Source organism: Eurypyga helias, unplaced genomic scaffold, assembly GCF_000690775.1.
Source record: "Eurypyga helias isolate BGI_N326 unplaced genomic scaffold, ASM69077v1 scaffold13469, whole genome shotgun sequence".
NCBI lineage: Eukaryota > Metazoa > Chordata > Aves > Eurypygiformes > Eurypygidae > Eurypyga > Eurypyga helias.
The window spans coordinates 2,671-13,635 of NW_010271469.1; the positions used below are offsets into that span (position 1 = coordinate 2,671).

The window sequence follows — 10,965 nt, forward strand, 5'->3', positions numbered from 1 at the left end:
CCGTGCCCTTTTCCGGACACGCTCCAGCCCCTCAGTGTCTTTCTTGGAGCGAGGGGCCCAAAACTGACCCCAGGATTTGAGGTGCAGCCTCCCCAGTGCCCAGCACAGGGGACAATCACTTCCCTATCCAGAGGCTCTGGCTATCACTGGAGCCCAGGAGTGGGTTTCACTGGAAGAGCCCCCGGGTCTCTGCATGCTCCAGGAAGGAAGGGTTTGAATCATGCTGACAGTGAGTTTTTCTTGCCCAGCAGGTCCTCAGAGATGTTGGGTGCTGCTGAAGCCATGTGGATTATTCCGGTGCTTGCTCTCTGCGGCCTACTTCCCTATCCAGAGGCTCTGGCTATCACTGGAGCCCAGGAGTGGGTTTCACTGGAAGAGCCCCCGGGTCTCTGCATGCTCCAGGAAGGAAGGGTTTGAATCATGCTGACAGTGAGTTTTTCTTGCCCAGCAGGTCCTCAGAGATGTTGGGTGCTGCTGAAGCCATGTGGATTATTCCGGTGCTTGCTCTCTGCGGCCTCGCTGCAGCCGTGCCCTCGGAGGACAGGAAGCTGAGCGACAAGGCAACGACGTTGGCCGACCGCAGCACGACGCTGGCCTTCAACCTCTACCATGCCATGGCGAAAGACAAGAACATGGAGAACATCCTGCTGTCCCCCGTGGTCGTGGCCTCTTCCCTCGGCCTCGTGTCTCTCGGGGGCAAGGCCACGACCGCCTCCCAAGCCAAAGCAGTGCTCAGCGCAGACAAACTGAACGACGACTACGTGCACAGCGGGTTGTCCGAGCTCCTCAACGAGGTCAGCAACAGCACAGCCCGCAACGTCACCTGGAAGATCGGCAACCGCTTGTACGGCCCCGCCTCCATCAACTTCGCCGATGACTTTGTGAAGAACAGCAAGAAACACTACAACTACGAGCACTCCAAGATCAACTTCCGAGACAAGAGGAGCGCCCTGAAGTCCATTAACGAGTGGGCGGCCCAGACTACGGATGGGAAACTCCCAGAGGTCACGAAAGACGTCGAGAAAACCGACGGGGCCCTCATTGTCAATGCCATGTTCTTCAAGCGTAAGTTCTACCTCCAATTCTTGATACAAGTGACCCAAAACCTAGCCTGAGCCAATACACAGCAGCCCGAACGGGAAGGTGAACACATCCGAGGTCTGCTGGAGGCATGCTCTTTTTCAGAGCGAGTAGTTAGGAGCTGTGCATGAAATTCCCACCCATTCCCTTTTCTTACAAGCTGAATTTCTCTCTCTCTAGCTCACTGGGATGAGAAATTCCATCATAAGATGGTGGACAACCGTGGCTTCATGGTGACCCGTTCCTACACCGTGGGTGTTCCCATGATGCATCGCACAGGTAAGTTGCAAACCTCCTGCCCCACATCAAGAGCAGCTGGAGTTGCGCTCAGCGCTGCTCCGTTACCCAGATTTCCAGGATTGTTTTGCCTCATGGAGGGTGAGAGAAAAAGCAGGGTGTGCTTGATCTGCTGATTCAACCTCTCTGTGAGCAGAGAATCCATGTTTACTATTGGGTACTTGGCTGTTAGGAATAAATCCTAATCCATCACACAAATGAGAGCCGCAGTGTGGAGTTGTTGCCAACGCCAGTAATTTTGGGCCAGTTCCCAAAACAGCGTTCAGACTGGCTTCCCGTGCTGCTCGGGGAAGTCCAGGGTGAATTCACAAGGTTGTGGGTAGCTCTGCCTCTGCTCCACATCTCACCATTTCCTACTTCTGATTTCCAGGTCTCTACAATTACTACGATGATGAGACAGAGAAGCTGCAGGTGGTAGAGATGCCACTTGCTCACAAGCTCTCCAGTATGATCTTCATCATGCCAAACCACGTGGAGCCTCTGGAGAGAGTGGAGAAACTGCTGAACAGGGAGCAGCTCAAGGCCTGGGCTGGCAAGATGAAGAAGAGATCAGTAGCCATCTCACTGCCTAAAGTCATCCTGGAAGTCAGCCACGACCTTCAGGTAAAGGAGGTCCTTAAAGAAAACTGTGGGGCATTACAGTTCCTTGGGGTGGGAGAAAAGATAGTGGGATGATGGGCTGTTTGTGCCTCGTGCTGTGTCAGCTCTGGGGGGTTGCTGACCCCTTATCTTCTCCTAGAAACACCTGGCTGATCTGGGCCTGACAGAAGCCATTGACAAAACCAAGGCTGACCTGTCAAAGATCTCCGGGAAGAAGGATCTTTACCTGTCCAACGTCTTCCATGCTGCCGCTCTCGAATGGGACACGGAAGGGAACCCCTACGATGCCGACATCTACGGCCGAGAGGAGATGAGGAACCCCAAGCTCTTCTACGCTGACCATCCCTTCATCTTCATGATCAAGGACAATAAAACCAACTCCATCCTCTTCATCGGCAGGCTCGTGAGGCCCAAAGGGGACAAGATGCGTGATGAGTTGTAGTTCGGTTGTTTTGGGTTTTTTTTTTCCCAGAGCTTTGGTTTGTGTGTTTTTTAGTGGGGGTTTTCAAAAAAGGGGAAATGCTATTTTGTATCCTTCTCGAACTATGGGTGCTATTCAGACCAGGGTGCATTGTGATGAGAAACCAGCATACACTTTACCTCACCCCAAAATACGTGTTGCACAAACCCACCTCCCGAGAGGAACAGGGGAGCCTGGCACGAGAGGGTCCCCAGGAGTGGAAGGGAACCAGCATGCACTGAGGCAGCACAGCCTCAGCTGAGATGTTCAGGCTGATGCTTTGCTCCTCCCCGCGCTCATTAAGCCTCCTGCTAAGTACCTCACTGCTACCATCAGCCCTGCAAAGGCACAAGCCCTCCACCCTTCCCCTCTCAAACGCTTCTGCACCTTCTGCTCTGCCGCTTTTCTCCCCCTCTGATGCCAGGTGGCACCGCACCAGAGCTGCTCTGCTCCCTCTGCAGTTTGTTCCTTGCTCCTTCTGTTGTCAGCGGTGATGTACGAGCACAAAGGGCCGGCTCTGCGGTCCGAGCCCCTCCGTGGCCCTAGGAGGGGAACAAGACCACGGCAACATGAGGGGAGGTTGTATGGGGTTGTGCCCTTCTGCCGAAGCCCAGGATGACTGTTAGATGCTTTGACAGCAGCAGATCACCTCCTTAGCTAGAACACTCACTGCAAAGCCAAGTTCAGCTTTGCCCAACACTTCAGAGTGGCCTAGGGGTGTCGGCAGAGACCCCAAAGAGCAGATGGGCTTCTACAAAGATAAACCTGAGGTCCCTTCAACACTCCTGCGTGACAAATGGCTGTGCTCCACCCCTCTGGGAATCACCAAGGGGGCTCTTGGGCCAACATCTGTCATTAAACATCCTGTACCAGGCAAAGAGAGCGACTCCACCTCTCTTGGTGTTTCTGCATCAGCACGTAGGGCTGGGAGAGTCACCAGCGTGAAGGTTCTCCCAGTTACAGCCAGGGCTGTACCCACCAGCTGCCACAGCATTCCAAAGGACTGCTGGCTTCTCACACGGAGGTGGATCAGGCTCACTTCCACTTCCTTTAATCACAGAGCTTTAGAGCTGCCATACCTGACTTCCTAATGACTTTTTTCTGAAGCTCCTCTCCTCCGCAATACTTTAGCTCCCTGTTGGCTGACCTGGGTAAGGGCACGCTGAAAAACAAACGTATTTATAGTTACACTCATATTTATGTCTGATAATCAGCAAGTTTCACAGCCTGCTCCAGCCTAGACTTGGGAGGTTATTTCTTATCTTTCAGGGATATCACCAGGTTAATGCTATTTAAGAAGTTACCGATACGATCCCATGAGCATGGGCCAGGTAAGCCTTGCCAGGCTCTGGGCGAGGAACAGAAGATCATCAAAAGGAGAAATCTGCATCACAATCTAAGTGCTAGTTATCTGAAGCAAGCAGGGACAGCGACTGCCTTGCTTTCCTTTATCTCCCTATATAGAAGCCCAATACTGCAGGTTTTTTTCCACACACACTAACTCCACTTATTTATTACGTTGCAACCACAAAATCTCTTTCTAAGGTGTTTCTACAGCCAAAAATCGCAGCAGCTTGCACCCCCACGTTTAACCCAACCATGCCTTCTCCAGGTTTGCAAGGTTACATGACTGCAGAAAAGCTTGTCTGCCCTAACTGCTATCTAAGCCAGCTGGAATGGGAGACCTTATCCCGTATTTTTTTCCCAGATCATACTCCTAGGTGCTTTCCCTGCCATGCTGGGAGGAGGCAACCCACAAGGATGTACCCAGATGCTGAAAGCCCAGTGCGTATGCTAGACGCTACCCAGTGAATCAGGGCACTGAAACCCACACGCTGTAGCACGTGACGGAGGATGGGGAGGGGGGTGGGGGCAAGGCAAGAACACACTGTGGGATATTGTGAATAATTTGCATCATGTGGATGCAGGCGTCTGATGGCTTTTATTGTTCTTGTACCACACAATGTCAGTTGTATGATTTTGCAATAAAAATTTTTCAGTGAAGCTCTGGCAGCCACAGTCACTCGCAGGGTTTTGGAGGAGACAAAGCGCTCGTAAAGAGCTTAGAGAGGTTCCTTGCCATCTTCAAATCCAACACAACCTTCTTAATCTGGTAATCACAACCAAAATTACACTTAAAACACACCAACAGATGAATTCCCATAAAAACTGTGTCATGGGAAAGGAACACTAGTAGCAGGTTGGCTTTTCACTTTAACACTTCTCTCCCCAAACGGCAAGCTTGCCGCATCTTTAACGCTTTGCAGGTAGGAGGAGCGACTGCCCTCCCCTGGCCCTGGCATTTAACAAGAGCTCAGTTAAAAAGAAAGTATGGCAGTATAGGAAGAAACCTGATCCCTGTTAGCCACAGGGATCAGCCATCCTGACCCTACAACCCAAAGTTGGGATCCAGTTGAGATGAATAGGAGAAAGAACCACAAGAACCTGCACCATCGCTGTGGGAATACAGCTTAGTTGTGGAAAATCCAGCAGCATCAGATCCTGCTGGCCCTTGTCCTGTTGGAAAGGGTTTACCCTGCTGTCCATTCAAGCCTGCAATTCAGTCTGCAAACCGAAGCCACAGGCATCTCCCCTTTTCCCTGTGCCAAAACAGCACCTCTGGGACAGGCAGGCACACGCATCCGTGTGGAGCTGCTGATGCTGAAGAAGGACCAAGTGCCTTCACTGGAGTTACAGAAGCATCTCTGGCACTAACCATAGCAGCCCAGGAACATCATCCACCCAGAACACCAATAAAGCTCCTGAGCTTGTCCCACCCCCAGCTGGTCTGGCAAACAAGCTTTAAACACTCACAGAATGGTTTGGGTTGGAAGGGAACCTAAAGATCATCCAGTTCCAACTCCCCAGCCATGGGCAGGGACACCTTCCACTAGACCAGGTTGCTCCAAGCCTCATCCAGCCTGGCCTTGGACACTCCCAGGGATGGGGCATCCACAGCTTCTCTGGGAACCTGTCCCGGTGCCTCCCCACCCTCTGCAGGAAGAATTCCTTCCTGATGTCTCATCTCCATCTCCCTCTTTCCATTTAAACCCGTTCCACCCCTTGTCCTGTCACTCCCTGCCCTTGGGAAAAGTCCCCCCCAGCTTTCTTGTAGCCCCTTCAGGCACTGGAAGGGGCTCTGAGGTCTCCCCGGAACCTTCCCTTCTCCAGGCTGAACCCCCCAACTCCCCCAGCCTGTCCCCAGGGCAGAGGGGCTCCAGCCCTTGGAGCATCTCCGGGGCCTCCTCTGGACTCGCTCCAACAGCTCCGTGTCCTGCTGTTGGGGGCCCAGAGCGGGACACAGAACTGCAGGTGGGGTTCCCACAAAAGTTGTCCCCAACTTCTCACCACACAATGGATCTAGCAGGAAGAGAGGTACAGCAATACCACTCTTAAACCCACTACCCACACGTCTCTTCATCTTCCATCTCCTGGAAAGCCAGCCCTTACTGAGGACACCAGGCAAATTCTAGCTGATCATCACTTAACACATTTGGGCATTGAAGAATTTAGACACAACATGCAAGGGCTTTGCACTGTCACTCTTCTACTGCTTCCAGCCTTCCAGCTTTCACACACCTCCTGCTCCTATAATGTGATAAAGCTGGTCTGTCAAGTTTTTTCCCCCCAATTAATATTATTTTAAAAAAACCAAAAATTAATGTTGGCATCACTTACTCTAACATGTAGTAACTTTCTTTTAAAGCTTTGCACTGAAAGATGTGCACAGAAGCCCAAAATCAGCCACTCTGACACCCTGGGAAGGCACATCTGTTTCTGAGAGGCTTAACCAGCTCTCCTGCCAGGCGGGTTTCCAGGAGGCCTGTCAGGGAAGCTGGGAACAGGAAGGCTGAGACTCACACATCCACACACGCTGCCAGACAGACCAGTTCCTGACACCATCCGTTTGAAACTCCAGTACGCAAGCTGCCTGACTAGCTCCTGCAGAAAAAACTCCTGAAGATGGAAATCTGGCTGAAAAACCTACTCCTAAGCAAAGTTTGCCGACTTGTACTATTTTTGTTAATGCAACAGAACAAGTTCTGAATTTCTTGAAATCCGAACAGAAAAAAAGGCACGATCGTAGAATGGTTTGGGTTAGAAGGGACCTTAAAGATCACCGAGTTCCAACCCTCCGACATAAGCACAACGTGGTCACTTCTGATGCGCCTGAGACTCTTCCCACTACTGCACCGGACTTTGAAAAGCACTGGGAAAGGAACTGACAGAACTAGAATCTCTGCCTGAAACTTCACCAAATCTCACTGCTTCAGCCTACAGGGCTTCAGCTTGACCGCAGCTGACAAGGACAGCACCGGAAGTAATTCATACTGCAACGGAAGAGAGGTCAAAACACTTCTGTGCCTGCAGACTACGCACTTCTACAGCATCAACAGCCTTGAGGTCAGCAACATCAGTACCTGTGTTATCCTGCAGCTCATTAAAGCCAATTAACAGTGATGGATTTCTACTCAAGCCTCCAAGGAAGAGAAGTTCTTCCCCAGTCAGTGAAACATATTTCCATCTCAAAGGTTTGGACAGAAGGTTTGAAATGCAAAGTGCACACTTGTCTCCCCCCCAGCTCATATGTAAATACCTACTCGGAAGTGTGTCTCACCCTGGACCTCCACAGACTTGTGTCACCTGGCCTAAGAGCAGCTTAACATTCCCATTCGGTGCACAGCTCTCAAAGTCACAGTGGATGGCTTCTCCATGAGAAGGGAAATGGATGTTCAGAGGGGAAAAAAGCCTTTGGTAGAATGTAGTAATACTTCAGTTTAAGCAAGAAAACTATAAACAACTGCAACTGCTGTGGATATTGCTGAAAAGCTGGAAATCTCAAAGAATGGGACCAGTATCAATGAATGGTTTGGGTGGGAAGGGACCTTAAAGCCCACCCAGCCCCACTCCCTGCCACAGGCAGGGACACCCTCCACTAGACCAGGTTGCTCCAAGCCTCATCCAGCCTGGCCTTGGACACTCCCAGGGTTGGGGCATCCACAGCTTCTCTGGGCAACCTGTCCCAGTGCCTCCCCACCCTCTGTGGGTAGAATTCCTTCCTGATATCTAAACCTCCCTCCCCACTTTCAATTTAAACCCATTACCCCTTGTCCTGTCACTCGCCATTGGAAGGAGTCCCCCCCCATCTTTCTTGCCGCCCCCCAGGCACTGAAGGTGCTGTAAGGTCTCCCCAGAGCCTTCCCTTCTCCAGGTTGAACACCCCCAGCTCTCTCAGCCCGAGAACTTCAGTACATAACTGAAGAGTTACCAGTAGTGCTCCAGTTTGAGGGGTGTTATTCCTGACCCTCTGAACACCAGCTTGCTGCTCCAGCTCTATCCAGAATCAGCATTTTTGTCCCCACTCTGTTTAGGGTCAGGATATGGTAAGTTGACTCCAAAGAGGGAACACAGCCTGGAAGAAACGCAACAGAACTCCTTCCACACCAAAGGCGAGAGCAAGGCTTTCCTGGGATACGTCTTGCAAAAAAAGCACCTGCACAGAACACTGTCTTTTGTGATTTTATTAAGAGATGTTTTTCAGGACAGTCAAGCTTCTGGTTGCAGATGTTACAAACCCTACAACAAAAAAAACCAAACAAATAAGAGTGAGATGGTGGCAAACCATTTCCCAAAAAACATTCTCCTACCCAGAATGGTAAACAAACAGATTCCAAGAGTTCAAGTTAAGCATCTTTCACTTCTTGCATTTTAGCCAGTGATGCCCCCTTTTTCCCACAGGAGCTTCCTAGTCAGATTCTCGTTTCACCATGGCCCTGCAACCCCCCAACCTCTCCCTGTTCACACAAGGCCAACTTCAGCCAGAGAACACAGCCTGGCTTTCACCAGCAGCTAAGGAAATCTTCTGGAAGAGGCCTTTAGGCCTGTGCCTCCTGCTGCGCTGATCACAGAGTGAGCGAAGTTTTACAAGCAGCAATTGAACAATTTCATTTGAGACAACCCAGAAACAGGGGCTTAAATCTTGATTATTTACTTAAACTACCCTACGCGTTGTGCTCAACGTTCTTGGCTTCTAAGTCTACCCTAAACTGGATCCCAGTACATCTACTGCATGAGGAATATATATGCTGTGCTGTTGCTGCACGCTGGCAGTACAATGCTAGAAACATCCAAGGCACTGAACCCTTCTCAGACAAATGCCTCTACGTCACTCAAATGATGACCCAAGGTCCCCAGATCCATGCTATAGGACACAACATGAAGGAGGGCACTTGGACAGGGATGTTCCCTTTCAGACTCGTCATCTCATCCTCACGGAAGGGTGTGCTTAGCCAGTTTGCAACATGCCTCTCCATCCCGGGCAATACTCTAAACCCAACCCAGCTGACCCCTACCCCTGGTGCAATGCAGCAGCTTTTTTTCCCAGTATCCCAGCTACTGCATAGCTTTTTTGGGTGACACGACACCTTTTCTGCATGGCTCCTCCCACCCTTGTCAGGCACTTACCCCTCAGGCAGTGGGAACCGGCTGAGGCATGGCTGGCTGTTCTGGTTTGCCACCTTTCTGCTCTGAAATGGGGGTGGTGGGCAAGATCTCTTCTTTGGGTTCCACAATGCTGACATGGTCTGGGAGAGGCTTTTTGGGGCCAATCTTTCCACTTGGGTCCCAGGGCAACATAATCTTTACTTTGATCCCCAGTACTCCTACAAAGAGTGACAAGACAACACAGACATGTTCATTCAACACGAAATACCAAGCACACATGCAGTAGTGACAAGCCCCAAGGTTACAAAATCTGCTGTCTGAGCCAAAAACACCCCCTGACAACACTGAAGACTCAAGCCAATTAACACAAAAGTGCTACAGCTTAAAAATCTAGTAGTTTTTAATTTAAACCAGCGTGTTTAGCTTTACCCAATTCACTGCCTTTGCAAACTGCAGCCTGGGACTATGATGAAAACATGTGATATCTTTACATCATGCTAACCCTGCTTTTAAACCCTGTTCTTCCTGGGATAACTCAGCTCACCCTCCTAGGATATTGCACTGGGGTTTTTTTTGCATCCCTTCTCAGACAAATGCCTCTAAATCATTCAATGAGTAGGACATCCTGCCCAAGGCAGCTTTAGCACAGCACCACAGAACATGGCACTGAACAGGCTGCAATGACACAAGGACGTCCCTTCTGACTCGTCATCGTATCATCACTGAAGGGAAGGTGAAGAGAAGCTTTGTCTACACTTGTATCCCTACATGAGGTGTTCTGCATTTAAATAACCCGCAGCCAATTAAGATGCAGAAGTCATCTGCGTTTTACCAGGGGGATGAACAAGTGTGAGCAGGCTTGGCTGGTTTAGCTAGGAAGACTTGACAGAGCAGAACGGTGGGGGAAGACTGTCAGGGAAAGCATGTGCTCTTTCATGGGTCTTGTAGTACCCATGTTCTGTATGCCCACCCCAGGGAGCCAAGAAAGTTAGAATCCAAACTGTCAACAGCTCATGATTCTAGTCAACGTGAACTTGATTTCTAAGTTGTCTTGCTACCAACCCCAGAAGCCACAGGACACAAGTCAGTATCTGGAAAAGAAAATGACCTGGGATGACTAGGGACAAGGAGTAACAGTTTTAAATTGGAAAAGGTGAGATTTAGGTGGGATACCAGGAGGAAATTCTTCCCAGCGAGGGTGGGGAGGCACTGGGACAGGTCGCCCAGAGAAGCTGTGGATGCCCCATCCCTGGAAGTGTCCAAGGCCAGGCTGGATGAGGCTTGGAGCAACCTGGTCTATGGAAGGTGTCCCTGCCCATGGCAGGGGGTTGCAACTGGGTGGGCTTTAAGGTCCCTTCCAACCCAAACCATTTTAGTAGTCTGTGATTCTATGGCTACAGAAAATTCTGCTGAAGGCCCCTTCTCCATTGCCCATTCCCATAAGCAAATGCAAATAAAGTTCTACTTCAGGTGTAATGTACAAACTTCATGGTGAGAGCTTAGTTGCAAAACCCTAAGAAGAAATTTCCAGAGCCAGAACAAGTGGTAGCACAAGTGAACAACTCCACAACATCAGCAGTGCATCAAAACCACGTGAGTAACCACCTCGCCGGTGACAGACGGAAGGCAACCTGCAGATACGGGATGCCAGGAGTTGAGATCTCCTGGCCCTGAAGCACTGAGAGAAGGAACCAACAGAGCTGCCAAGGGATCTGCACCCCAGCTACTCACCCTGCCGGAGAAGGACGTGACGCACGGCTGTGTCGACGTAGTAATTCACCGGGTCTCCACTGTGGATCATCAAGCCGTCCACAAACTTCATGGATTTGGCACGCTGACCTCTGAGTTTGCCGGACACGACCACCTCGCAACCCTTGGCACCGCTCTCCATGATGAAGCGGAGGACACCATAGCAGGCTCTGTGGGGAGAAAGCAGCAACAGAAACAGCGTTAATCCCACTCTCTCAAATCCACACTGCTCCAAGGGGGCATTTTACACCAATTTTAAGCACAGACCATCCCACTCCAACTTCTGTTTGTGAAAAGCCTTCTGACACACACCCGTGCAATCACAGCTCTGTCAC

General features: G+C 50.6%; 2 protein-coding genes across 2 annotated transcripts; one reads left to right on the forward strand and one right to left on the reverse strand.

Moving 5' to 3' along the window:
- Positions 1-447: 447 nt before the first annotated feature.
- Positions 448-2,419, forward strand: SERPINH1 (serpin peptidase inhibitor, clade H (heat shock protein 47), member 1, (collagen binding protein 1)). Its single transcript, XM_010158834.1, has 4 exons — positions 448-1,065; positions 1,261-1,359; positions 1,748-1,980; positions 2,117-2,419. Exons 1-4 carry the CDS (start codon positions 462-464, stop codon positions 2,417-2,419), a joined length of 1,239 nt encoding a protein of 412 aa, XP_010157136.1. The 5' UTR covers positions 448-461.
- Positions 2,420-7,941: 5,522 nt separating this feature from the next.
- RPS3 (ribosomal protein S3) lies at positions 7,942-10,799 on the reverse strand. The gene is made up of 3 exons (XM_010158836.1): positions 10,613-10,799; positions 8,903-9,099; positions 7,942-8,014 (listed from the first exon to the last, which is right to left on the reverse strand). Exons 1-2 carry the CDS (start codon positions 10,770-10,772, stop codon positions 8,906-8,908), a joined length of 354 nt encoding a protein of 117 aa, XP_010157138.1. The 5' UTR covers positions 10,773-10,799; the 3' UTR covers positions 7,942-8,014; positions 8,903-8,905.
- Positions 10,800-10,965: the final 166 nt, after the last annotated feature.

Coding starts and splice junctions, on each gene's coding strand:
- RPS3 (XM_010158836.1), bottom strand. CDS start 10,772: ATGGAGAGCGGTGCCAAGGGTTGCGAGGTGGTCGTGTCCGGCAAACTC. Junction 9,100..10,612: donor TCACGTCCTTCTCCGGCAGG/GTGAGTAGCTGG, acceptor CACTCTTTGTAG/GAGTACTGGGGATCAAAGTA.
- SERPINH1 (XM_010158834.1), top strand. CDS start 462: ATGTTGGGTGCTGCTGAAGCCATGTGGATTATTCCGGTGCTTGCTCTC. Junction 1,066..1,260: donor CAATGCCATGTTCTTCAAGC/GTAAGTTCTACC, acceptor CTCTCTCTCTAG/CTCACTGGGATGAGAAATTC. Junction 1,981..2,116: donor AAGTCAGCCACGACCTTCAG/GTAAAGGAGGTC, acceptor ATCTTCTCCTAG/AAACACCTGGCTGATCTGGG.